General features: G+C 41.0%; 1 protein-coding gene and 1 pseudogene across 9 annotated transcripts; one reads left to right on the top strand and one right to left on the bottom strand.

Annotated features, from left to right (window-relative positions):
• Positions 1-46: 46 nt before the first annotated feature.
• ZBTB24 (zinc finger and BTB domain containing 24) lies at positions 47-26,732 on the bottom strand. Of its 8 annotated transcripts, none has more exons than XM_080666712.1 (7): positions 26,582-26,732; positions 24,926-25,908; positions 22,165-22,332; positions 21,590-21,673; positions 19,971-20,054; positions 3,937-4,018; positions 47-3,151 (listed from the first exon to the last, which is right to left on the bottom strand). In XM_080666712.1, the coding sequence occupies exons 2-7, from the start codon at positions 25,878-25,880 to the stop codon at positions 2,431-2,433; spliced, it is 2,094 nt and encodes a 697-aa protein (XP_080522838.1). In that variant the 5' UTR covers positions 25,881-25,908; positions 26,582-26,732; the 3' UTR covers positions 47-2,430. The 8 variants fall into 8 exon arrangements, 4 of the variants coding, with proteins under 4 accessions (XP_080522838.1, XP_080522841.1, XP_080522840.1 ...); XR_013960511.1 differs by having other exon boundaries at positions 844-3,151; positions 19,971-20,115; positions 26,582-26,731; XR_013960512.1 differs by having other exon boundaries at positions 1,719-3,151; positions 19,971-20,118; positions 26,582-26,728.
• LOC308247508 (phosphoglycerate mutase 1-like) lies at positions 9,078-9,814 on the top strand (annotated as a pseudogene). The gene has a single exon. The product of its transcript is annotated as a phosphoglycerate mutase 1-like (transcript).
• Positions 26,733-27,992: the final 1,260 nt, after the last annotated feature.

Below are 27,992 nucleotides of genomic sequence, written 5' to 3'. Positions count from 1 at the left end.
ATGTTTTAGTAAAAATGAGTTGTGGAACACTGAGCCAACAATTTCTCATGAATACAATAGCAATGTTTTAATGTACATGATATTTCCGTTGGATACAGTCATTGAACTTTAAAATACTGATTTCACCCTGGCTGGAAGGCTCAGTTGATTGGAGCATGGTCCCTTCCACCAAAAAGCTGCAGGTTCGATCTCCGCTTAGGGTGTCGTATGGGAGACAATTGGTTGATGTTTTTCTCACACATCAATGTTTTTCTCTCTGTCTCATTCCCTTCCCCTCTCTAAAATCAATAACAAAAGTAAAAACATATCCTCAGGTGAGGATTAAAAAAAAAATCAGAATTTAATTCAAAGGGGCAGAATATATATTTGGGACACAGAGGTGAGGCTAGATATATAAAGTTATCGTTTTCTCATTTCCCTTTCACAGATGGTCAAATAACCCAGAACTCTTCCTGAAGATATTTTTATGGCTGAGACTGGCTGTCCAGCTAGAAACAGATTGGCCTGTGCTGTACAAGACAGAGCCACTAGCCACAGGTGGCGAGTGTGACCATGGAACTAGGTTTGAATTTTAATTAATTTTACTATATTTAAAAAACTGATACTCATTCAATTATTGAAAAAATTGTCCACAACTACTTGAATATATATAGTTTCAACTGTAAAATGCATGAATTCTAAATATAGATCAAGCATGTCCAATGAACATTAGCATCCAAAATGAGTGTAAGTATACTATACACACTAGATTTTGAAGACTTAATACACAAGACAGGATATAAAATCTTATTAATCCATTTTTATATTGATTACATGTTGAAATGATACTATTTGGCAAATGTTGGATTAAATAAACTATTTTATTAAACTTGATTTCCCCTCTTTTTGTTTTAATTATGGCTACTAGAAATTTAAAATTACATATGTGGTTCACATTAAATTTCTCATAGCGTAGAGGTAGACTGTCAAATAGCTAGTTAAACATGACTTCACCATATTTCCTGAATAATTACCCAGCTACTGAGTGAGTAGTTAAAAATTCATTTACTTGAATACTATTTATATCCTGGAGAAAATGTGGGCCAGTAGGCTTTGAACAGCTGGGAAAGGCTTTGCATTTTAAGAATAAGGTTTAAGTAAATAGTTTAAATAACTAAGGTGAGAACCTGAAATAATATTTAAGGCATAACTATATTTGCAAAAATACTTTTGCTCTAGTCAGGTCTGAATTAACATTTCCTTTGGATATAGTCATTGAACTTTGATACTTTGGTTGATACATATAAATCATTTTGGAAATTTTGTCAATTATATATAATAAAACGTATTCTGGCAAATATGTTAGAAAAATGCTTTCATTTCCTCTCAAACCCGAACAATTCTGTATTACTTTAACCTCCAAACATAATTTGATTCAGGTGGAAATCACAGGTGTCTAAAATAAGAAAACAGGTAAGTGGCATGATGATCCTGTTAATTTTAGGGTAAATCACCCCTACTCTCCACTAGCATTAACTTACATATATCAGTGCCCACTTCATTTCTCAAAAATTCTCTACTAACTTACTTGAGAGAAAGCAGTCAAAGTATTCAATAAAATAAAATATGCTGGGTTGGGAAAATCTAACCCAGGCATAATTTAATCTTTTGACAATTATCTAAAGTCATATAATAATTACAGATATATGTTGGCTAATTCTCTGAGGCTCAAAGATTTTAAGATAAGAAAATATTTATTTTTAAAAATAATGTGCCCATTTTATGGAATTTAACCTAGTTTGCAATAAAAATAGCTTATAGGTACCTATCTCCAGAAAGTTATCAGACATAACACACAGGTCAACATCTTCGGAGGTCAATTAGAATTCAGTATATTTAACACAAATTATGTCGAATAAAATTATTCCAGGACAATTAAGAAAGCTCTAACTTCATCATGAAGATCAAATATCTTTGCAGGTCTGGGAGTTCGACTTGTCTTGTAGAGGCAATAGTGTTGCCTATGAGAAATAAGGAAGTGGAACCAGCCATTCCACCTAATTCAACACATGACTTATCCTTGTCCTAAAAAATAAAAAATGTAACTGGAAAGGTCAGCAAGACTACAACTTATGGCTGTGAACTTTTAGCACTTATGGAAGTCTAAATTGATACCCCAAAGAAAAATTACCCAAGTCTTAATGAGATGTAGTAGATAAATGAAAACCACTCATCAATAGTAAAATGCTAAATCCCTATCAGTACTAAATATGGGACATGATACACACATCTTGCTGTCTGGGTGGAAAGCATTGTAACTATCAGCTGGCTACCACATCTCTGTAAGGGTCTGTAAGTATGCATTTCAGGAAGCCTGACTTCAAGCCCACAATCCAGGTATAGCTGGCATATGGAGAAGAGAGCAGTAGAGCAGTCAAACGTGTTTCTAGGTCAGCTCTGCTCCTGGCTCAGCGGTGTGGGCTGTGGTGCATGGGGGCTGGGTGGTGGCGGAGCAGACTCCTGCGTCAGCTGCAGGTGCTGAGCCGGATGTGCAGCACTTGCTAAGTGGAGCTCCCCTGTTTGCTCTTGATGGGCGTGCAGATGCTCCAGGGTTTCCTTGGAAAGTGTGATTACGTGCACTGGCTCGCTCTGCGAGGGTTCCATCTGGCTTTCAATCACATTGAGGTTCTGAATGTGTTCTGTTTGCTCCTGTTGAGCTGAAAGTATTAAATTCTGTAATTGTTCTGGCTGCTGTGTGAGCAGCGTGAGATTAGCAGCCTGGTCTGCAGTCATGCTCTGGGAACTCTCTGCAGTGACGATGCTGATTCCTTGGCTAGGACCAGGCATGAAATTGATGTTATGTACAGAATCGGTTACAAGAAGCTGTATCTCCTGCTCTCCGGAGGTAGAGAGTTGATACGGCTGCAGCTGAAGAATATTCCTGACCTCTTCAGTATTATTATTGCCGGAAATGCTGCTGGCATCTGCTACATGTTTCTCTTTGCTATGGATTTTCAAGTGAGCCTTCAGGTTGTCTAAACGAGCAAACTGTAAGTTACACTCAGGGCAGGAGAAAGGCTTTTTGCCCGTGTGTAGAATGCAGTGTCTCCTCTTGGCACTGGAGTCAGAGAAGGATTTGCCACATATGCCACAGGAGTACGGCTTCTCGCCTCTATAAGGAAACACATGTGTTACATTAAAAACAGAAAGATCTATGTATTACTTCCTGATTACTGAGGAAGAAGCAGTCAAGAATAGAGGAAACCAGACTGGGAGCCATAAGTCATGGGTTCTCCTACTCACTTCAGGACCTGGAGTAACTCATAACTTCTATGGGCTTCCGTGTCTAATCTTATTAAAAAGGCGGGCGTGGTGTCTGAGGAAGGGGGGTGCATGGGGTTGGACTAGATGTGATAAAAATTTATGATTCCATAGTATTTATTTTAGATAAGAGAGTAAATATTTATATATTACATATTTAGTTTCTTTTTGTTTTGTTTTAGTTCTCACAGCCATTTTCTTTTTTACTCCGATGGCCAAATAAGTATATATAACTAATTTCAACATTAAAATGAGTAGCCCCTAGTTTTGAAGCTGTTAGAAGATACACTAAATCCAATTTAGAAGTCTTGTGAACAAAAACACTCACTCGGAAAACATTCAATTTAATATTTATTTTGATTGAAAATTTAAGCTTTGGACCAGCCCCCAGGCCAAATCAAAATTCAAGAAATGAAATTAATAGTGAAAACTTTTGCTGGCTAGCATCAGTTTTCCTGATTTTGCCTAAGTGAGGAATTCTTTATTGAAGAGATTTTTAAAAATTATAAAGTACAGAGAAAATTCTACCAGAGTAATAATTTGGGGAAAAGAACTATATATGTAATGAACATCATCCGACTGAACGCTGGGGTTGAATGAGGACTCCACACAAGAGACATATCTGCGTAACTTTACCGATGGATTCGGATGTGGGTCTGAAGAGAACTCTTTGCTGTGAAAGATTTGCCACAGATTTCACACGTAAATGGCCTCTCACCTACAAAAGAAAAAGCATTTAGAAATATACATTCAATGTAAAACAAAGGCAAACATCACCCCATAGTTTCACAATGTAAAAAAGAACCAAGGCAAAACCACTTGAATTCTCAATAAGCACCTACTATGTGCTAGGTGCCAGGAGGATGCAGAGAAAGCCTAGGTATGGTTCTTTCCCTTAAGCTTAAAAACTGAAACAAGGAGGAAAGCAACTATCCGTGGGAAACCCTTGGATAACTTAGACTCTCATACCTTACTGCTTGGTTAAGCAGCCCTCCTGACCTTCATAAGGACACCTGTCACCGGGGCGACTTTCGTATTGTTTACATTTGTATCTACTTTCTAAATCCATCCAGAATCTGACCACTCCTCACCATTTCTACTGCCCCCTCTGGTCCAGGCCACTGGCATCTCTGTTGCAGCAGCAGCCTCATCATGGGTCTCTCCTCCCCACTTCTGTCGCTGCTTCCCAGTCTTAACGCAGTCAGATCATTTCACAGTCCTGTGCAAACACTCTAATGGTGCCTGCTCATCCAGAGAGAAGCCACAGCCCTGGGCCTACAAGGAATCAGGTCTGTCTGACCACCTCCACTTCTCATCCCAAGCCTCCCTGACCTCATCCAGCACTCTCCCCTTGCTCACTGACTCATCCTCTCGGGAGTCCTGGAGAGTCCCTGAATTCACATCCCCTGGCCTGCATGTCTCCCCCAGGGGTCTCCCAGCATGAGCCACTCACCCCATCTCTGCTCAAATGTCACGTTACCCGAGGCTTCCTCACCACTGAAAGCACTGTCTCAGCCCAACACTCCTAGTCCACTTTTCCAAGTCAGTTTTCCCACAATGCTGTCATGTTATTTATTATCTAGTTCCCCCCACCCCCACCCCATTCTTAGGTAAGATAATTTATAGGCCGATTCACTCTTAGCGTCAGGCCTGGCACACTATTCCAGAAATCCTCATTGAGTGAATGAATTTCACAGGATGGTGACTAAGACTCTAAGACTCACACAAGATGAGACTGCTCCAGACTCCACTAAGAATCAATAAAGCGTCGGCAGTGTTGATTCAGCATTAGTTTGTATACTGCTCCTACAGTGACAGACTGTAATACCCTCTAGAAACGACTGAGACAGGTTTAATGAGATAGGATACCATCTATCAGCCCAACATCTGGAATGTGAAACTTGTCAGGAAGTGTCAAAGGTGGGACTGAAGGCGTTCAGAACATTTATAGCCAACCAAACTGCTGCTAACCCTACAAGAAATTATAGCCTAAAATTACAATAGCAATTATGAGGAATGCTTCAATTAGATTAGATCATTTAAAAGTGCACTTAAAAGCAAGGGCTTCCAAATCAAATACACAGAATAAGAGACAGTATTTTTCTTTGTATGCAAGAGCCACCAGAAGGCTTCAAAAATTTTAAAAAGCTTCATTAACACATTTGCTGTAAAAGATTTTTGTTTTAATAGGCTAATAAAAATGAAAGATATAAGAAGAACCTAAAATAAAGGACTGTAAGTCTGATGGTACCCCTTATAAGCGACTGTCCTTGGCTATCTTTCACTCCTTGGTCTAAGGGTCTAAGGCTAATCTGAGGACCATAATTAGAGAATTTCCTAAACCCAAGGAGGATCCCCAAAAGTTCTTGTAGGGTGGCAAACACACAATACAATATACAGATGATGTATTATAGAATTGAAACCTATATAATTTTATTAACCTAATGTCACCCAAATAAATTCAATTAAAAAAAAAAGTTTTTGTAAATAGATTACATGAGCACAGTGAGAAATCATTTCACATCGACCCTTCCTTCTTTCTCAAATCCAGGCCAAATGGCTACTGATCCTTTCCCCCAGGGTAACTATTACCTATGTCCTAAGAGCTGGCTTGGTTTTCTGCCTCACTGTGACATGCAGGCTGCCAGTTCTTTCTGTTGGCTATCACAGGGAATGGCTTGGGAAGGTTATTACCTTTGCACCCTCTTGAGTCCATGGAATACTTTAATACTGTCAGAAATAATTACTATTTATCCAAGCTGAAACATGACATTTGAAAGGATTTATTAACTACAATTAGAAATAAAACTACATAACCAGAGGGAAAAAGCAACTCAGGAATGATGTAGTTGGATGGGTAGCTAACCTATGATGTCATTTAAGTTACAGCCCAGCTCTTTGGGAATTGAGAGCAATTATCCTAATCTTACAAATCTTTGCAAAACCAGAAAGTCAGCTCTAGAGGCAGTTCAAAGCCCACCCAGTTTTATTATTCTCAATTCCTAAGACAGAAGAAAAAAACAAGGAAAAAGAAGTGTTTTATTTTGTTTGTTTGTTTTTTAATACAAATGACTATAGAAGCACCCTGGCCCCAAATCTAGCCTATAGCCTCTATAAGACTGTATTCTCCACAAATTCTAATAAGAAAAATCTTCAGTTTATCTCAGTTGATAAACTTAACTCATTACAAGTCTCCTGGCTAAAAATTTAAAACAAAGCCTAGGAGGCTTCTGTTCGCATCTGTCCATATGTTCATGTGTTCTGAGTATTGTTTTTTATCTCCAGATAGTATTGCTAATTTGTAAAATTATCCTTTAAATATGAAGAAGAAATAAAGACATCCCTAGACATAGAAGCTGAGGAATTTTATCACCAGAAAACCTCCATTGCAGGAAATACTCAAGGGAGTTATTCTACCTGAAACAAAGAACGTTATGGTCACAACCACCAAAAAACAGCACAAACAGGGATTGTTTGTGACAACAGAAACATAAAAGGGGCGGGGGGAAAGGTGTGAAGTGACAAAGGAAGATGAAGATCAGAAACACTCAAAAGGAAAAAATTACAGTATATGTGCAACTTCATTTTTTATAAACCTAATGGTAACCATACACAAAAATCCCCAAACCAGGTCAAATAGCTTAACAAAAGAGGAAACAGAGGAACGAGGTATGGAATACCACCAAACAAAAACAGACAGAAACATAAAGGAAAAGAACCGATGGAGGCACAGAGCTACCAAAAAAAAAAAAAAAAAAAAAAAAAAAAAAAAAAAAAAGATAAAATGACTATAGGAAATCCTCATACATTAAAAATAAACCTAAATGTAAATGGTCTGAATTCGTCAATAAAGAAGCAGAGTAGCACAGTGGATCAAAAAACAGAACCCAACCGTATGCTGCTTACAAGAAACACATCTAAGCTATAAAGACAGAGGTAGATTCAAAGTAAAAGGGTGAAAATGATTCTACAAGAAAATAACATGCATAAAAAAGGAGGTGTAGCCATACTTATATCTGACCAAATAGATTTAAAGATAACAAAGATAACAAGAGACAATGATGGACACTTTATAATGATAACACTTCTTGCCCAGCCGTCGTGCCTCCAGTGGTTGAGTGTTGATTTATGAACCAGGATTCAATTCCTGGTCAGGGCACATATCTGGGTTGCAGGCTCGATCCCCAGTGTGAGACATGCAGGAGGCAGCCAATCTATGATTCTCTCTCATCACTGATGTTTCTACTAGTATTTCTCTCTCTCTCTCCCTTCCTCTGCATATTACTCTTTTATTAGATAGGATAGAGGCCTGGTGCATGGGTGGGGGCCAGCTGGTTTGCCCTGAAGGGTGTCCCGGATCAGGGTGGGGGTTCCCTTGGGGTGTGGGGCGGCCTGGGAGAGGGGCCTTTGGTGGTTTGCAGGCCGGCCATGCCCCCCTCCCCCCCGACCCAAGCAGAGGCCCTGGGATCTGGGGTTTATTTATCTTCTACAATTGAAACTTTGTAGCCTGGAGTGGAGCCAAGCCTTCTGCTTGCTCTGTGGCAGCAGCCATTTCTGTTGGGATTTATGTATCTTCTATAATTGAAACTTTGTAGCCTTAAGTGGAGGCCAAAGCAGGCCAGGGCTGCAGAAGCTTGGCTTCCTTCATTGCCGTGGGCAACCCTAGTCTCCTGCTCTCTCCAGCTCTGTGGCTGCCGCCATTTCTGTTGGGCTTTATGTATCTTCTATAATTGAAACTTTGTAGCATTGAGTGGAGGCCTGGGCCGGCAAGGGCAGGTGGAAAGCTTGGCTTCCTCCATTGCCAGGGAAACCCAAGCCTCCCTCCTGCTCTCTGTGGCTGCAGCCATCTTGGTTGGATTTATTTGCATATTCCCTCCTGATTGGCTGGCGGGCGTGGCTGGTGGGTGTAGCAGAGGTACAGTCAATTTGCATATTATTCTTTTATTAGATAGGATATATATAAATATTGGCCTTACATGAAACACTAGATCAAATGGACAAAATTGACATTACAGAACCTTTCATCCCAGCACATTAGATTATACATTCTTTTCCAGTACACATGGAACATTCTCAAGGACAGACCATATGTTGGGTCACAAAACTAGCATCAACAAATTCAGGAAGATTGAAATTATACCAAGCATATTCTCTGACCACGATGCCTTAAAATTAGAAATCAACTGCAAAAAGGAAGTAAAGAAACTCAAAAATACGTGGAGATTAAACAACATACTACTAAAAAGTGATTGGGTAAAAGAAGAAATAAAAGAGGAAACCAAAAGATATATAGAGACAAATGAGAATGACAATACAACATTTCAAAACTTCTGGGATACAGCGAAAGCAGTAATACGAGGAAAATTTATAGCATTACAGACCTATCTCAAGAAACAAGAGAAATTCCAAGTAAACAACCTAACATCACATCTTAAAGTACTAAAAAAGAACAAAAGCACCCCAAAGTCAGCAGAAGAAAGGATAATAAAAATTAGAGCAAAATGAAATGAAATAGAGAACAAAAAGACTATACAAAAAATTAATAAAACAAAGAGCCAAACCCCTGGCTAGACTCACTAAGAAAAAAAAGGGAAAAGACCCATATAATCAAAATCAGAAATGAAAGAGAAGTAACCACAGACATCACAGATATTCAAGGAATCATACTAGAATATTATGGAAGTCTATAGGCCACCAAATTCAGTAACTAGAAGAAATGAATAAATTTCTAGAAATAGATAGCCTTGCCAGTCTGCACTGTACTCAGAACCACCACTATGGCCGCCTACAAGCTGGTGCTGATCTGGCATGGCGAGAGCGCATGGAACCTGGAGAACTGATTCGCGGTGCTGGTACACCACCACCCAGAGCACAGCAGGGCACGAAGAGGGAAAGCGTGGTGGGCAGGCACTGTGAGATGCGGGCTATGAGTTTGACATGTGCTTTACCCCAGTGCAGAAGACAGCAATTTGGACCCTCTGGACAAGCCTGTAGTGAGGCCTTGGTGTCTCAATGAGCAGCACTATGGGGATCTGACTGCTCTTAACAAAGCAGAAACTGCTGCCAAGCATGCTGAGGCCCAGGTAACAATCTGGAGGCGCTCCTATGTTATCTCCCCACTGCCGATGGAGCCCGACCATCCCTTCTTCAGCAACATCAGTAAGGATCTCAAGGTACGCAGACCTCCCTGAAGATCAGCTACCCTCCTGTGAGAGTCTGAAGACACTAGTGCCAGAGCTCTGCCCTCCGGAACGAAGAAATAGTTCCCCAGATTGAGGAGGGGAAGTGGGTACTGATTGCAGCCCATGGCAACAGCCTTCAGGGCATTGTCAAACATCTGGAGGGTCTTTCTGAAGAGACTATCCTGGAGCTGAATCTGCCAAAGGGTTTTCCCATCGTCTGTGAATTGTATAAGAACTTGAAGCCCATCAAGCCCGCGCAGTTCCTGGGAGATGAAGAGACCGTGTGTAAAGCTGTTGAGGCTGTGGCTGCCCAGGGTGAGGCCAGGAAGTGAAGACAAGCAGGCAGACGACTTTCCCCAGGACACCCTCCCTGCCCATCCCACTCCTCTGCATCTCTCCTGTGCACATGCCACACTGACGACACCTGTTGGCATCCTAGGTTGTAGCTGCAGAGGGGGACTGGTGGCTCCCAATTTTGTGTTAGCCACTTTGTCTCTTGCACTCACTCCCGTCATGCAATCTAGCCAGAACAGCACCTCTGGGGCACGGGTCCTCAGTCTAAGCTGAGGGAAGACTCTTATCTAAGGGAGTCCAGAGGTAGTAACTCTGCTTTTTTGCTAGTGCTTTGTTTATTACTAAGGACCTGTTTGAGTAGGGGGGTAGGGAGGAGCCATGCTAAAGTGTGTTAATGAGGGGAGGCAAGAGAGCCTATCTGTGTTCCCCCAGCAGTCCTGTGCTATTCGGTAGTCAGGTGACTGAGTGGGGGGCTCCAGTCATTCCAGTGGAAGATGAATGCATGGTGATTCAAACGAACATTTCCTTCCTAACCCCAGAAAAGCTGGCTCTAGAAGATTGGGATCAATACTGAATATTTACATGTTGCATTTACTTTTTTTTAAAAAAGCGTACCTATATAAAATAATACAAAACAAATACCCTACTGGGGTTTCTAGTGGCGGGTGAACCATTCCCACACGTGGTCATCACAAAATAAGCCCCTCTTCACACTAAGGTGGGATGAGCTCCTTGACTTGTAAGGAGTAGGAGTGACCCTGCTGTGTGTTTTAGAATCCCTCCCCTGCCTTGTTGTCTCATGGCAGTGAAATGTCTCTTGATCATGACCAGGGGTGTCTTTCACTGTGTCTAAGTTATGAATCGTGTTCCAGTTGCGTGGCCCTGCCACTTGAGCCCAGTAAGCATTTTAAAGCATAACTACTAAATCTTTTTTCCAGATCAGTATAATAAAGGAGTAATGTACAATAAAAAATAAACAAGGGGAGAACACCGGTCCCCAACTGGAGCAAGCACGCGGATTCAGAGGACCGCTACACTCCACCTCGGAAAGGTCAGATTTCGCCTAGGATAAGGTGAGGTCTCTGGTTCCGGCAGGAGAGAGAAACGCACGCAGAAGCTGGAGAACCTGGGGAAGTCTGCCCCTAGAAAAATCCGCGGCCGTTGGGGCTGGTGTGATCCGTGAATGTGGAAGGGGGTCTGCAGAGCTGCTAACAGAAGGGAACTCTAAAAAGCAACCCATTTTGATCTGATGCAAAAGGACAGCCTAAAAATTTTAAAAGTGTGCCGACTGCTTAGACCCAAGGGGAAAAAAAAGACTGCACAGACTTGCGCGCAGCCCTGGAGTTCGCACACTTACGCTGGCTCTCTCTCTCTTACTATTTTTTTCTTTTTTCTTTTTCCTCTTTAAATCCTTGCTTCTGATTATTAAGCCCAGTGGTCGGCAAACTCATTAGTCAACAGAGCCAAATATCAACAGTACAACAATTGAAATTTCTTTTGCGAGCCAAATTTTTTAAACTTAAACTTCTAATGCCACTTCTTCAAAATAAACTCGCCCAGGCCGTGGTATTTTGTGGAAGAGCCAGACTCAAGGGGCCAAAGAGCCACATGTGGCTCGCGAGCCGCAGTTTGCCGACCACTGACTAAGCCCAATACATAGGACCACCCAATTGGGGACACCCTAAGAGACTGCAGGGGAAAGTTGTTTTTCTGGAACCTGGGGATCAGAGCCGGGAATAACCATCAGAGAACCAGCTCTGGGGCAACCCACTCCCATAAACCCCACAAACTGGTATTGAATGCCACAGGGAAAGCAGCAGGATCTAAGCACTGGCTAGAGAGGACCTACAGACCCGGATGTCAATCCAGAAACACTGCCACCCAGTGGCTGAATCACAAATTGACTCTTGTGAAAACAATAAAGGAATACAAGAAATTAAGACGCACTGCCTGCTTAAAAATCAGGACTGGCTTACAACACTGAGAAGCAGTGGAACTCAGGGAACTTCAATACTGCCCTGACTAGGAAACAGGCGTGCCAAACAGAACAGTAGAGGAAGTGAATGATCTTCACTACTGCACATTTTTATTTTTATTTTTTTAATCTTTTACTTAAGAAAACTAATTTTTTTCTTTTTTCCTCACTTCATTTTACCTTTTTAATTATTACATTTTTATTTCCAATCAGTATTATTACTACTAGTATTTTACCTTTTTTTTAAAGTGTCATTTTATTTTCTCTTTATTTTAATTTGGGATTAGTGTTCTATATCTATTTTCATCTTTCCTTTAGCATCATTTTACTCTATCTCAACTTTACCTTTATGCCATCACTCTCTTCCTAACTTTTTCCCTTTTGTTGTCCTGTTTCTCTTACCCTATTCCTGCTTTAGATTTTCCCCATTCCTTCTTTTTACCTCCTGTTAAAATTTCACCCTACTTATATATCTGATTTCCAATCCCCTGCTCCAAGTCCATATACACCTCTCTCTTCTCTTTTTTCACTATTCAAAAAAACTTTTTTCTCTCTGTCCTTTTGTTGTTGTTTGCTTGATTGAGTATATAAATTTTATCTGCTTGTTTGTGAGATTGTTTTGCTTATTCTTTTTTGTTTTGTTTTTGTTTTTTGCTTCTGTTTTTCCTTGCCTTGCTTGATATTAGTTGTTGTTTGTAGTTTGCATTCATCTCCAGGTACTTGTTGCTGGCATTTGTTGGGATTAGTGGCTGTTCTATTGGAGTTTTCTACCCCTATATATAGTTTGTTCCCCTCTTCTTTCTTTTCTCTCTTACATTTTTTTTTCCTTTTCCTAATTTCATTTTTGCACTCCTTTCTTTTCTTTTCTTTTTTTTCTCTTCATCTTTCTCTCCTATCCTCTAATTCACCTTTCTCTGGTGGTCACCTTTATTTGGGGTTATTAATATTATGAATACATTTCTGTTCAGTGCCTTGTTGCGTTGTACCTGGTTGTGTTGTATTTTGTGCCTTTAAATCAATGCAGGAGAGAGAGAACTACATAAACAGACACCCGAAGAAGAGAGACCATGGGGAGACAAAGAAACAGCCTGCATATGAAAGAAAAGCAGGCATCACCAGAAAAGGAAGTAAACAAAATGGAGGCAAGCAACCTGTCAGAAAAAGAATTCAGAGAAATGATCATAAGGTGGATGAAAAGAATGGAAGACAAATTTGACAATATGAGCAAGAACCAAGAGGAAATCAAGAAGAACCAAGAAGAAATGAAAAATGACATCGCTATTGTAAAGAACTCAATAGAAAGCATCAACAGTAGACTAGAAGAAGCAGAGGACCACATCAGTGAGTTAGAAGACAAGGTAGGAAAAAATACCCAAGTAGATCAACTTCTAGAAAAAAAAATTAAAAAGCAGGAGGAGAGCCTAAGGGAACTTTGGGACAACACGAAACAAAACAACATCTGCATAATAGGGGTTCCAGAAGGAAAGGAAGCTGAGCAAGGAATAGAAAACCTCTTTGAAGAAATAATAACAGAAAACTTCCCTGATATAGGGAAGAAAAAACCCACACAAATCCAAGAAGCTCACAGACTCCCAAGCAAAATGAACCCCAAAAGACCGACACCAAGGCACATTATAATTAAATTGGCAAACACCAACAACAAAGTAAGAATCTTAAAAGCGGCCAGAAAGAGACAGAAAGTTACCTACACAAAGGAACCCCCATCAGACTAGCTACTGATTTCTCAACAGAAACTCATCAGGCCAGAAGGGAATGGAATGAAATATACTAAATCATGCAAAAGAAGGGTCTGAATCCAATACTGTACCCAGCAAGGCTATCAATCAAAATTGAAGGTGAAATCAGGTGCTTTACAGACAAAAAAAGACTAAGGGAGTTTATTACCACCAAACCAACAATTCAGGAAATGATAAAGAGTCTGCTGTAAAAAAAAAATAGGAAGGAAAGAAGGAACACGGGGGTAAAGAATAAAAATGGCAACAAATAAGTACCTATCAATAATAACTTTAAATGTAAATGGATTAAATGCCCTAATCAAAAGACATAGGGTAACGGATTGGATAAGAAAACATGACCCATATATCTGCTGTCTACAAGAAACCCACCTCAGAAAAAAAGACGCACACAGACTGAGGGTGAAGGGATGGAAAAAGGTTTTGCAGGCAAATGGAAATGAAAAAAAAGCTGGGGTAGCAATACTTATATCTGACAAATTAGATCTCAAAGTGAAGGACATAACAAGAGATAAGGAAGGCCACTTCATAATACTAAAGGGAGCAATCCAACAAGAAATAACTCTGGTAAACATATACGCACCCAATACAGGAGCACCCAAATACATAAAAAAAACTCCTGGAGGATATCAAGGGAGAGATTGACAGCAATACAATCATAGTAGGAGACTTTAATACCCCACTATCACCATTGGACAAATCCTCTCAACAAAAAATCAGCAAAGAAACATCAATCCTAAATGATTCACTGGACCAGATGGAATTAATTGACATCTTCAGAACATTTCACCCCAAAGCCACAGAATATACATTCTTCTCAAGTGCACATGGGTCATTTTCAAAGATAGACCAAATATTGGGACATAGGCAAAGTCTCTTCAAATTCAAGAAGATAGAAATCATATCAAGCGTCTTCTCAGATCACAGTGGCATAAAACTGGAAATCAACTACAATAAAAACAATCCAAAAAAATCAAACACATGGAGACTAAACTGCATGCTATTAAACAATGACTGGGTTACCAGAGAGATCAAAGAAGAAATAAAAAACATCATGGCAACAAACGACAATGAAAACACAACAACCCAAAATCTATGGGACACAGCGAAAGCAGTCTTGAGAGGGAAGTTCATAGCTCTACAAGCCTACTGCAAAAAACAAGAAACAATGGTAATAAATTACCTAACCCTACAACTCAAAGAGTTAGAAAGAGAGCAACAAGAAAAGCCCAGTGTAAGCAGAAGGAAGGAAATAATAAAGATCAGAGCGGAGATAAATGACATAGAGACAAAAAAACAACAACAACACAACAATACAAAAGATCAACAAAACCAAGAGCTGGTTCTTTGAAAGGATAAACAAGATTGATGAACCTCTAGCCAGGCTCACCAAGAAGCAAAGGGAGAGGACCCAAATAAACAAAATCAGAAATGAAAGAGGAGAAATACAACAGACCCCACCAAAATACAAAGGATTGTTAAAAAAATTCTATGAACAACTGTATTCCAACAAACTGGACAACCTGGAGGAAATGGACGTATTCCTAGAAAAATACAACCTTCCAAAACTCAATCAGGAAGAATCTAAACATCTCAATAGGCCAATAACTATGGAAGAAATTGAAGCAGTCATCAAAAAGCTTCCAGCAAACAAAAGCCCGAGGCCAGACGGCTTCACAGGGAGTTATACCAAACATTCAAGGAAGAACTAAAACCTATCCTCCTCAGACTCTTCCAAAAAATTCAAGAGGAAGGAACACTTCCAAGCTCCTTCTATGAAGCCAGCATCACCCTAATACCAAAACCAGATAAAGACAACACAATGAAAGAGAATTACAGGCCAATATCCCTCATGAACATAGATGCCAAAATCCTCAACAAAATTCTAGCAAATCGGATCCAGCAGTACATCAGAAAGATCACACACCATGACCAACTAGGATTTATCCCAGGAATGCAAGGATGGTACAATATCCGCAAATCAATAAATGTGATACATCACATAAACAAATTGAGAGATAAAAATCACATAGTCATATCAATTGATGCAGAAAAAAGCATTTGACAAAATCCAACACCCTTTCTTGATAAAAACTCTCAACATAGTGGGAATAGAAGGATCATACCTCAACATAATAAAAGCCATATATGATAAACCCACAGCTAACATCATACTCAATGGACAAAAACTAAAACCATTTCCCCTAAGAACAGGAACAAGACAGGGATGCCCACTCTCACCACTCCTATTCGACATAGTACTGGAAGTATTAGCCATTGCTATCAGACAAGAAGAAGAAATAAAAGGCATCCAAATTGGAAAAGAAGAAGTAAAGTTGTCCTTATTTGCAGATGATATGATACTGTACAAAAAATCCGAAAGACTCCATCAAAAAACTATTAGACTTAATAAACGAATTTGGCAATGTAGCAGGATAGAAAATTAATGCCAAGAAATCTATGGCATTTCTATACACCAATAGTGAACTTACAGAAAGAGAGACTAAAAAAGCAATCCCATTTACCATTGTACCAAAAAAAATTAAAATACCTAGGAATAAACTTAACTAAGGAGGTAAAAGACCTATGCGGAAAACTACAGGACACTGAAAAAAGAGATAGAGGAAGACATAAACAGATGGAAGAATATACCATGTTCATGGATTGGGAGAATCAACATCATTAAAATGTCCATACTACCCAAAGCAATCTATAGATTCAATGCACTCCTCATTAAAATACCAATGGCATATTTCACAGACCTATAAAGAAATCTCCAAAAATTCATCTGGAATAAAAAAAGACCCCAAATAGCCACAGCAATCCTGAGAAAGAAGAACAAAGTAGGTGGGATCTCAATACTAGATTTCAAGCTGTATTACAAAGCCACTGTCCTCAAAACAGCCTGGTACTGGCACAAGAACAGGCATATAGACCAATGGAATAGAACAGAGAACCCAGATATCGACCCAAAACACTATGCTCAATTAATATTTGACAAAGGAGGCATGAACATACAATGGAGTCAAGACAGTCTCTTCAATAAATGGTGTTGGGAAAATTGGACATATACATGCAACAAAATGAAACTAGACCACCAACTTACACCATACACAAAAATAAACTCAAAATGGATAAAGGACTTAAATATAAGACAGGAAACCATAAAAATACTAGAGGAATCCACAGGCAGAGAGATCTCAGACATATGCCGAAGCAATTTCTTCACCGATACCGCTCCTAGGGCAATGGAAACTAAAGAGAAAATAAACAAATGGGACTACATCAAAATAAAAAGCTTTTGCACAGCAAAAGAAACCATCAACAAAACAACAAGAAAGCCCACTGTATGGGAGAACATATTTGCAAATGGTATCACTGATAAAGGTTTAATTTCCAACATCTACAGGCAGCTTATACAACTTAATAAAAGGAAGATAAATGATCCAATAAAAAAATGGGCAACGGACCTAAATAGAATCTTTTCGAAAGAAGACAGAAGGAAGGCCAAGAGACACATGAAAACATGCTCAAAGTCACTAATTATCCGAGAGATGCAAATCAAAACGACAATGCGATACCATCTCACACCTGTCAGAATGGCTATCATCAACAAATCAACAAATGACAAGTGTTGGCGAGGATGCGGAGAAAAAGGAACCCTCGTGCACTGCTGGTGGGAATGCAGACTGGTGCAGCCACTGTGGAGAACAGTATGGAGTTTCCTCAAAAAACTGAAAATGGAACTCCCATTTGACCCAGTAATCCCACTCCTAGGAATATATCCTAAGAAACCAGAAACACCAATCAGAAAGGATATATGTACCCCTATGTTCATAGCAGCACAATTCAACATAGGTAAGATTTGGAAACAGCCCAAATGCCCATCAGCAGATGAACAGATTGGAAAACTATGGTACATCTACACAATGGAATACTACGCTGCTATAAAAAAGAAGGAATTCTTACCATTTGCAGCAGCATGGATGGACATGGAGAGCATTATGTTAAGTGAAATAAGCCAGGCAATGAAAGAAAAATACCACATGATCTCACTCATTTATGGAAAATAAAGAACATTATAATCTGGTGAACAAAAAGATAGATACAGAGGCAGTAAAGCACCGAAAAGACTATCAATTTACAGCGGGAAAGCAGGGGAGTGTTGGGGAGGGGGGAAAGAGATCAACCAAAGGACTTGTATGCATGCATATAAGCACAACAAATGGACACAAGACACTGAGGGGGTGGGATAAGGGCATGCGACAGGGGGTAGGGGAGGCTGGGGGAGGTCAATGGGGGAAAAAAAAGGAGATATATGTACTACTATGTGTAATACTTTAAACAATAAAAAATAAATAAATAAACAAGGAAAGACATATATAACCTTCCTACCTAGACTGAATCATGAAGAACTGGAAGATCTAAATATATCAATCAGGAGTAAGTACATTGAAACAACCATCAAAATCTTCCCCAAAAAACAAAAGTCCAGGACCAGATGGCTTCACCAGTGAATTCTACCAAACGGTCAAAGAAGATTTAGAACCTGTCATTGTCAAACTCTTCCAAAAAATTGAAGAATTGGCAATACTTCCTAACACATTCTATAAGGCCAATATAACCCTGATACCAAAACCTGGCAAAGATAAAGCAAAAAAAAAAAGAAAACTGCAGACCAATATCTCTAATGAATACAGATGCAAAAATCCTAAAAATACTGGCAAATCAAATACAATAGTACATCCAAAAAATAATACATCACGATCAAGTGGGGTTCATTCCAGGGTCTCAAGGATGGTTCAACATATGCAAAACAATCAACATAATACATATTAACAAAAGAAAGAATAAATATCATATGACCTTGTCAATAGATGCAGAAAAGTATTTGATAAGATACATCATTTATGATTAAAACATTCAATAAAAAAGGAGTCGAAGGAAAGTACCTCAACATAATAAAGGCCATATACGATAAAACCTCAGCTACTATCATACTCAATGGTGAAAAATTTAAAGCTTTTCCTCTAAGATCAGGAACAAGACAAGAATGTCCACTCTCACCACTCTTAGTCACCATAGTGCTGGAAGTCCTAGCCAGAGCAATAAAGCAAGAGAAAGAAATAAAAAGCATCCAAATAGCGAAGGAAGAAGTCAAACTGTCACTTTTTGACGACGACATGATTCTGTATATAGAAAACCCTAGAGACTCCAACCAAAAACTATTAGAAACAATAATCAAATACAGTCAAGTTGCAGGATACAAAAATCAACGTGCAAAAATCCACTGCCTTCCTGTATACTAACAACAAAACTTCAGAAAAAGAAATGAAAAAAAACAAACACACAAAAAAACCCCCCAACAAACCAATTCCTTTTATAATTGCAACCAAAAGAATAAAGTCCCTAGGAATAAACTTAACAAAGAATGTGAAAGACTTATATATTGAAAATTACAAGACATTATTAAAAGCAATTGAAAAAGACACAACAAAATAGAAAAATATTCTGTGTTCATGGATGGGAAGAATCAACATAAATGGCCATATTACCCAAAGCAATATGCAGATTTAATGCAATCCCCATCAAAATCCCAATGTCATTTTTTAAAGAAGTAGAATGAGAAATCATCAGATTTGTATGGAACCACAAAAGACCCCAAAGAGCCAAAGCAGTCCTGAGAAAAAAGAACAAAGCTGGAGGTAACACGCTACCTGACTTCAAATTATACTACAGAATTACGATAATCAAAACAGCATGGTATTGGCAGAGAAACAGACAGAAATCAATGGAACAGAATAGAGAGCCCAGCTATAAAACCACATGTACATGGACAGATAATTTTTGACAAAGGAGCCAGAAACACACAGTGGAGTAAAGATAGTCTCTTCAATAAATGGTGCTGGGAAAACTTGAGAAGGGCGTCCTAATACAAGGTGACAGGATATTTGACTGGGTGGTGAGCACACGGTGCAATATACAGATCTTGTAACATAGAAACCCACACCTGAAACCTGTATGTTCATGTTAACCAATGTCACCCCAATCAATTTAATAAAAAAAAAGTTATAAATACTGATTCTAGGAAAGTACAAAAAAATCCTCAGTGCCTATGTTACCTTGGTATATTTCATTTTACTTCCTTTTCTTAAAAAAGTATCTTAATAATCTTGAAAGATGAAGTAAATTAAGAGTGAAACATGGAACCAGACTCTGACTTGTACTCTTTTGTGGTATTAGATAAATTTCCCTAGAAAGTGCTCAGTAAGTAATCTGTTTTGCTAATTTACCGAAATGTTACTTCCTCACAAATGCTGACAGCATTCTGCTTGGGCTTATAAATTATAAAATTCCCACCCCATTTACAAAAAACAATCTGGGGAGGGAACTCCAAGTATTTTATTACTAACTGTCCTGAAAATATAAAGTATACTAGAAAGGAAGGATGAGATAGTGTCTTACCTGTGTGTGTTCGTAGATGTTTCTTTAGTTGAGACACATCCATGAATTTGCGATGGCAGTGGTTGCATTCCGGTAATGAGTGGCCTTGTCGCAACAATAAAAAAAGTGTCAGTGCGTCTTTCCGCCATCTTGGAGCCCTGGAGGCCTGCTGGGAACAGGACTTCTATAACAACAAATACGTCTGGAAGGCTGTGGGCCAAGGCCATTTTTGCCGGCTATAAGTGGGGTCTCCAGACCCAGAGGTAACACACAGCTCTTCTTAACACTGAAGGTGTTTGTGCTCCAGATGAAACTGAATTCTCTCTGGGCAAGAGATGTGCTTATGTGTGCAAAACAAAACCCAACAGTGACACCTGCTGGCAAACGGGACAAAACCAGAGTCGCCTGGGGAAGGAAACTCGTGCTCAAGGGGACAGACACATGGTTCGTGCTAAATTCCAAAGCAACCTTCCTGCTAAGGCCAATGGACACAGCATCCGTGTAAGGCTGTACCTCTCGGATTTAAACTTATTGGAAAGTAAATAAATAAAATGGATTTGTTCTCTTTGGAAAAAAAAAGTGTTAGTGCATATATGCTCTCCCTGCATTTCTTCAGAGATTTGTGCTACGACAATTTCCTGAAAAATAACCACTTTAAATATGGTACTTTAATAAAACCACAATAATTTTAAAATAAATTTTGTAACAGTTAATATTTCCTCTGCATTTCAATTTAATGTTTCCTAAGAAAGCTGGGACCCTTCTAATCTCCCTAAGTATAATCTCCTTTTTCCCTTGAAGCAGGGGTCCTCAAACTTTTTAAACAGGGGGCCAGTTCACTGTCCCTCAGACCGCTGGAGGGCCGGACTATAGTTTAAAAAAAAACAAACTATGAACAAATTCCTATGCACACTGCGGGCCCGGGACGAGTCGGCTGCTAAGCAGGACAGGCAGCGGCACCTGGCGGGCCGGATAAATGTCCTTGGCAGGCCGCATGTGGCCTGCGGGCCGTAGTTTGAGGACCCCTAGGAGCATTGGTACGACTGTGGCCAATTAATCTCAAATGACACTCCCAACCTCCCATTCTGTTTTCTGCAAGTTGCCTTTTTTCTTCTTGTTTGGCATCTGTTTCAACTACTGGAGGCCTTCTTTAAATGATGATTTTTTAAAAATCATAGTTTTGAAATAATGGTTTTCTAAATAATGGTTTTCTAAATAATAGTTTTGAAATAATAGTTTTCTAAATAATGGTTTTCATTTCTTACGTGTTGTCAGGAAAGAAAAAAGGCCAGGAGGTGGAGCCAGGTTGGAGAAAGTCTGAACAAGAGCTATGGGGTGGTGACATTTCTCTCCAGGCACCACTAACGATTAATCAATCCACTGGCACCTCATAGTCAAGCTACACTTTGGAAAGATACTAATTTGTAGGCTTTCTGTTTGTGGCACCAAAACTATGGAATAAAAATGAAACACAAACACAAGGTAGTGATAATAAACACAAGAACACATAATTTAGATGGCTTTTAAGGCTTTTTCCTAAATAGTCATTTCTCTTCTATAATATCAACCCAATGTTTCAGAAATAATTTTTATTTGCATTTCTCCCCCACCAATCCAAATTTTCTCTCACTTTATTGTACCTGTATGAACTCGGTAATGGCTCTTTAGTTGTCTTTTCTGGCTGAAATATTTTCCACACTGATCACAGGTAAAAGACTTCTGTCCTGCCAAATAAAACACAGAACACTAAAACATGCAAAAAAAACTATAAAGAACGAGGATGCTCATTAATATGGTAAATACCATAGTGGGCCCAGGTCCCCATTTTCTACAAATGGTACAAGTGACTTTTCTACAAACCCAAATGCCTTCAGAGTATACCACAGTAACATACATGTGCAAAGGCATGGAAGGCAATAGGGTATGGTGGAGACTGGGGTAGAACTGGAGAATTCAAGTGTCCCCCAAAGGCATCTGAAGTAAACTAATTCCAAGTTCTGGTGGTTAAACAAAACACATCTGCAGCCAGTTTACAATAAGTCCTAGCTAAGGCTCGATGCTGTGCAGAACTGGGAACTTCACTCTAACAAAAGCGTAATTGTTGTTCAATGACACCATGCAGGAAATGGCGCCAGCGTGAGAAGAGACTAGTTAGGTCACGGTAATGCCCACCCGGGGAGTGGGAGCTGGTGCCCTCCTGTGCATGCCCGGCTACCTGAGTGCAGGCTCATGTGCTCCAGCAGTGAGTGCTTGGTGGTGAGAGCCTTGCTGCACACAGTGCAGGTGTAGGGCCGCTCGCCTGTGTGAATCCGGCTGTGGACCTGCAGGGAGTGCTTCTGGGTAAAGCCTTTTCCACACTCATTACATTTGAAAGGTCGCTCCCCTAGAATAAGAGCCCCAGAAAATTGGTATAAGCAAGAATCTGCACATCTTTCTGTTCACTTGCAAATTAAATAACAATAAAGGGGTTTCTCTTAAAAGGCACATATCCAGAAGGCCAATGAACTGGAGAAACAATATCAGCAATACAATTTTGCAAGCTGAAACAGATAATCGGATGGCAGCAGTGAGGAATGCTGAGATACAACCTAATTTTTAAGACAGAGCCTCCATAAAACTCAGGAATTGGTGGCATCTGTTCTCTTTGAAAATGGGGTAAGGAGAATAAATGACAGTCTATTTCAAAGGTGGTTAGACCCCTCAGATTCAGTCTCCTATTCCACGGAGCCAGGAGACTGGCCCTCTCCACAAAAGAAGATGGAGACTATTCTCCGTAGAGGGTAAAGTAAAGGGTCTCTGGACTAGGGGAGGGGGTCTCTGGACTAGAGGTCTCCCAGTCCAGGGGAGTGGGATGACCACAAGGAGAGCAGGTCAAAGTTTATGTCTGAGATGATGAGACGCCCCCCAGCCTTCTTCTCCCTCCTGCTCTAGATCCTGGCAGCAAGGAGCCTAGAGCCTCCGGTGGGAAAGTGGAAAGTCTGCCTACAATGTAAGAGCCCAAGGTAAGAGAGCATCAGCAAGGAAGTGGGGGCCAGCCACACCACCCCCAGCAGGGCTGTTTTCTACAGGCCTTCTCCATATTTGCAGAGTTGCCAGTAGCTTTTAGAAAACCATTATTTCAAAACTATGATTTTTAAAAAATCATCATTTAAAGAAGGCCTCCAGTAGTTGAAACAGAGGCCAAACAAGAAGAAAAAAGGCAACTTGCAGAAAACAGAAACTGCCCAAGGTGAAGAAAATGTTAAAACCTAACAAATAAGTAAATGTTATTACTAACATGCTCAGAGGTAAGCTATTACATTGTGAAACAAACAGAAAGAACCCTAATACAAAAAAGCATTTAGAGAAAAATAAGCACCTAGAAGCAAAAAATGTAGCAGAAACACACACACACACACACACACACACACACACACACACACACTATAGGAAGTGGAAATCTCCTAGGTGGGAATAGGAGAAAAAAGATAAGGAAATTAGAGGATGGGTCCAGGAGGTTCAGGAGTTCCAAAAAGGGAGCAGAGACAATAGAGGAGAAATCATCTATGAAATAATTCCAGGCAACTTTAATACTTTAATAACTTTAATAATTCTGGAACTGAAAGATTTGAGTTTACGGAGAGACCCACTCTAACGTGATTCACTGTAAACTTCCTTAATACTGGGCAAAAGGGAAGGTCCTATGTGCTATTTTCCTTAAAAAGTCTTGTTGAACTACTTACTCTTTAAACTATGCTGTATTACAGTTCAACAAGTATTTCTCAAGTGTCGACTTTGTTCAAAGAACTAGAATTCAGAGTTCTCATCCATCTTAAAAACACCAGATCTCCTGCCGAAACCGGTTTGGCTCAGTGGATAGAGCGTCGGCCTGCGGACTGAAAGGTCCCGGGTTCGATTCCGGTCAAGGGCATGTACCTTGGTTGCGGGCACATCCTCAGTGGGAGGTGTGCAGGAGGCAGCTGATCGATGTTTCTCTCTCATCGATGTTTCTAGCTCTCTATCCCTCTCCCTTCCTCTCTGTGAAATATCAATAAAATATATTTAAAAAAAAAACAAAAAAAAAAAACAAAACACCAGATCTCCAGACAATTAAATCAGAATCTCTGGGGTCGGGGCCCAGGCACTGGTAGTTTTAGAAGTTCCCTACGTGATTCTAAGGTGTAGCCAGGTTCAGAACCACAGTGCTGGGTCCTATTGGGTCAGATGACAGCAAGCTGCTGGATGACAGAAGACTTAAGCATCAGTCCCTATACATAAGCTTACAATTAAGTTAAAGGGTATTTAAGTGGTAACTACAATCAAATCCAAAGCAGAAGTGAGTTAGGTGTATGTATAAGAGAGGGTTCAAATGAAGAAGGGATTTCTGGCTAGGGCTACAATGTCCAATACGATGACCATTTAAATTACTTAAAATAAAATTAAAAATTCAGTTCCTTAGTCACACCACATGTTAAGTGCTCAAAATCCACATGTGGCTAGTGGCCACCACTATATCTGATGACGATATTCCCATCATCACAGAAGGGTCTCTTGGCCAGTACTGGGCTAGAGGGACCAAAAAGAAGACATTTACAGCTAAATGGCTGAGTGAGAAAGCTGCCCACACAGACCAAAAGCATAGCTATGGTCGAGATGAGGAATGTTCAAGAGTCAGAAAGCAGGTAAATTTGGCTCGAGTTCAATACCTGAATATTATAGCCTGGAAGCAACAACTATAAATAAGAGTTCAAATCCCAGCTCTGTCACTACATGGATAACATGGGCAAGTTATTTAAGCTTTCTAAGACTTGGTCTTTTCATCTGTATAATGGGGATAATACAACTCTCTCACAGGACTGTTGTGAGAACTAAATGCAATTATACGTATAAAGGCTTTATTACAATGCCCATGACCTAGAAGTTGCACAATAAATGAAAGCTATTATTATCATTACTATTCCAAAACACATTCCAAGAAGCTGTGGAAGTATAATTACCCGTGTGGCTCCTCTGGTGGATTGCTAAAAAGTGATTGTACTTGAAGACTTTGCCACAGTCTTTACAACGGGCCTCGGGGCCAATAGGGCGCTTTCTCCTTCCACAGACCCTCTTGGCTGAACCCCCATCTTCTTCATCCCCAACAAGTTTGTAATCTTTCAGTTTGATGGATCTCTGAATCCTCCGCTTGCTGTACCGAGTCTGGTGGTCCTGCCCGTCTTGGGTCTTAGGATCACAGTTCTCATCTTTTTCAGTGGGTGTTCCCTCCCCTCTACCTGGCTCACAAGCAGGCTCAGAGTCTTCCACTTCTTTTGCTACAGTCTGTTCATTCAGTACACCACTGTCTCCCTCTTTCACCACAGAGTTTTGTCTGTTCTGAACGGAGTTGTTCACTCTCAGCTGTATTTCTTCCTCTGCAGCCAGTTCCGATTTCCCCTCTTGCAAACTGTTGACTTTTCTTGGTCTTCCCCGTTTCCGCTTTGGCGGATCATTTTTCTTATTAGAAATAACGACCACTGGAGCACCGGCTGTGTTCAATGTCGCTGGCTTTGGGGAGCTATGGTTATTTTGAAAGTCTGTGTAAGCCTTTACCAGGTCGTGGACTTTTAAGAACTGAGCAGTAGCCAGGATTTGTTCTGTACTTTTCTCACTGGCCTGGAGATATCCAGTGTAGATAAACTCCAGCAGGATACCGAATGTGTCCGCTACCATGCCTTCCAGCATATAAATGGACTGGCCGATCTCCCCTTCCTCAGCAAACATCATGGAGAAGTATTCACTACTGGCAGCCAGCAAGGCTTTGTGGGCCCGGAAATGCACATTCTCCACGATCAAAGTGATGTCACAGAGAAAGCCCTTCTTCCTCTGGTCCTCAAAACTGGCCAGGACAGTGTCACTGTGAGTGTCCGAGTGCACAACAAGCTGCCCAGGAGGCTCTGATGGTGTTTCTGCCATTTTCTTTGGAAACCAAGAAGAATTAAGCCTGAAATAAGAAAACGATGTTTAAAAAGGAGGAAGCACTAACAAGGTTAATCCCACACCAAATGAACCTACTATTCACTGCACCTTGTTAACTGAAACTTACTACTTACCATTTGTAAGTCTATTTAAAAACTTCGCTTTGGGTTCTCATTCCTGTTGTACCACTATCTAGCTGGGCGAATACATGTTACCTCTCGGGGGTCTGTTTTCTCCTTTGCAAAATGAAGGGATTGGGATCAATCATGCCTAAAAGTCCTTCCCAGCACCCACTTTCCATAGTTGCACAAATATCAGAATGAGAACTACAGTGTCTCGATTTCACATATCATGTGCCATTTTGTTTTGTGGAAACAAGTATGAAAAGGGCGAATAAAAGGTACATGTGCGAAGTGAATTTGGGGGGTAGTTGCAATTAAAGAATAACGTGGGGAGACGGGGCCTCGCTTCGGAAGACTGCGTGGGACGCCCGAGGCTGGCGCCAGGCGGCGCTCGGCGCAGAGGCGGGTGGACCATTCCAGAGTCCGGGGACTGCTGCGCTGCGAGCGGGCGCGGGAGGGGCCCCACCTCCGGGTCGAGCCCCTCGGGCTGGGCCGGGGAGCGGACGGCTGAAGAGGGAGGGGTGGACACGGCCGCGGGTCCCGCACCCACGGACCTTGGGTCCGGGGTGGACCTACCTCTAGGGGCGCCCGGCGAGGTGTGGATCGCGGCCGGCCAACCGGGCGGCCTGGCGGGCGCACCCGCGCCGGGCCCTTCGTGGCCTCCAGCTCCCCGGGCCTGCTCCTCCGGGCTTCAGCTCCAGCGCCGCCACCGCCTCAAATGCTGCCAACCCGGAAGCACCGGCGCCGGGAGCCAGCCGCGCGCCGACAGCGGACCACGTGGCCCGCGGAGACGCCCCCGGCGGGGCGGGGCGGGGCGGGGCCTGAGGTCCCAGGCGGCGCCTCCTGCAGAGCCCGGACAGGTCTAGTGTTTGCAGTGAATTGGGAGAGATGGGTAGGCATGACGTTGTCACTCTGCAAATGTGGAAGTTTTATATCTTATCAGACCGTTAGCTCCTCACCCCAGACGCCAAAGCTCACTTTAAGCTCTCGAATGTGTGACGAATGAATGAAATCGCCTTTATATCCTCGTCCTTCTTCCCTTCCTTTCCCTCTTCTTCCTTCCATCCCTTCCTCCTCCATTATTGGCCTCAAACAGGTTTTTCACATCTGCAACCTCTTCCCCCCTCCACACCCCTCTACTTTCAATGCCTTTGTCCAAGAGAGTGAAGCGAGCTCTCTAGTGAGAGTGATCTGGATACTGAGCGATCTTCAACTTCTTTTAACCTTACCTGTAAATTGGAGATGTTAACACTAGTGCCTACTAGGTTGGGTTGCTTGGGGCAAACAAGATTAAGTATGCAATGAGTTTAGTAAGTGTCTGGTTTAATTCTTGACTACTATGATTAAAATTATTCTTCAGACTTCCATAATTTTTCAATAGACCATTAAAGGTTTCTAACTAGTCTTAGTTGCAGTGTTGTTCCCTATAGTACACAAGAGCAGGGGAGAGCTCTCCAAGTACAAATCACATCCAGAGACTGGAGTCACTCCCCTGCTTAGAATCCATGGTGGCTTCCGTGTATTCTTCTGATAAATCCCAGCTTCTTGATATGGTCTCCAAGTCCCACCCAAGTCCAATCCCCTCCTACTTCTCTCTCCAGCCATTTTAGCATTTTCTCTCAATTTATGCTTCACCAACACCTAATTGCTTATCATTTTTCCACCCCCAACAGACACTTCCAGACCCCCACCATACTATCTATTGCCTCCAAGATCTTCAAACTAGAAGTATAATTACCGGCCTGGTTCCTTTAGAATTTTACTAGTTTTTATTAAAAGTAGCCCCTTCTCTGAGGTTTCCCCTTTGTCTTGAATAGTCTCTAAACACCAGGATTTGGGGGGATCCAAGTCAGAGGGGACTCTGCCTGACTTCTGCACACCAGCAGGAAGTCAGTCCGGGTAGTTGAGGGCCCCATGTGTCTCCCTGCCACAATAAGTCCTCCTCAAAGCCTCAGTCTAACAGCTAAAGATTACAATCCAGAGTTAA

The sequence above is a fragment of the Plecotus auritus genome (assembly GCF_963455305.1).
Source record: "Plecotus auritus genome assembly, chromosome: 4".
Classification (NCBI taxonomy): domain Eukaryota; kingdom Metazoa; phylum Chordata; class Mammalia; order Chiroptera; family Vespertilionidae; genus Plecotus; species Plecotus auritus.
Note: the sequence above shows the minus strand (reverse complement) of the source record. Positions and strands in the feature narration are given on the sequence as shown.

Coding starts and splice junctions, on each gene's coding strand:
- ZBTB24 (XM_080666712.1), bottom strand. CDS start 25,880: ATGGCAGAAACACCATCAGAGCCTCCTGGGCAGCTTGTTGTGCACTCG. Junction 22,333..24,925: donor CCACCAGAGGAGCCACACGG/GTAATTATACTT, acceptor CTCTTATTCTAG/GGGAGCGACCTTTCAAATGT. Junction 21,674..22,164: donor GCACATGAGCCTGCACTCAG/GTAGCCGGGCAT, acceptor TTTATTTGGCAG/GACAGAAGTCTTTTACCTGT.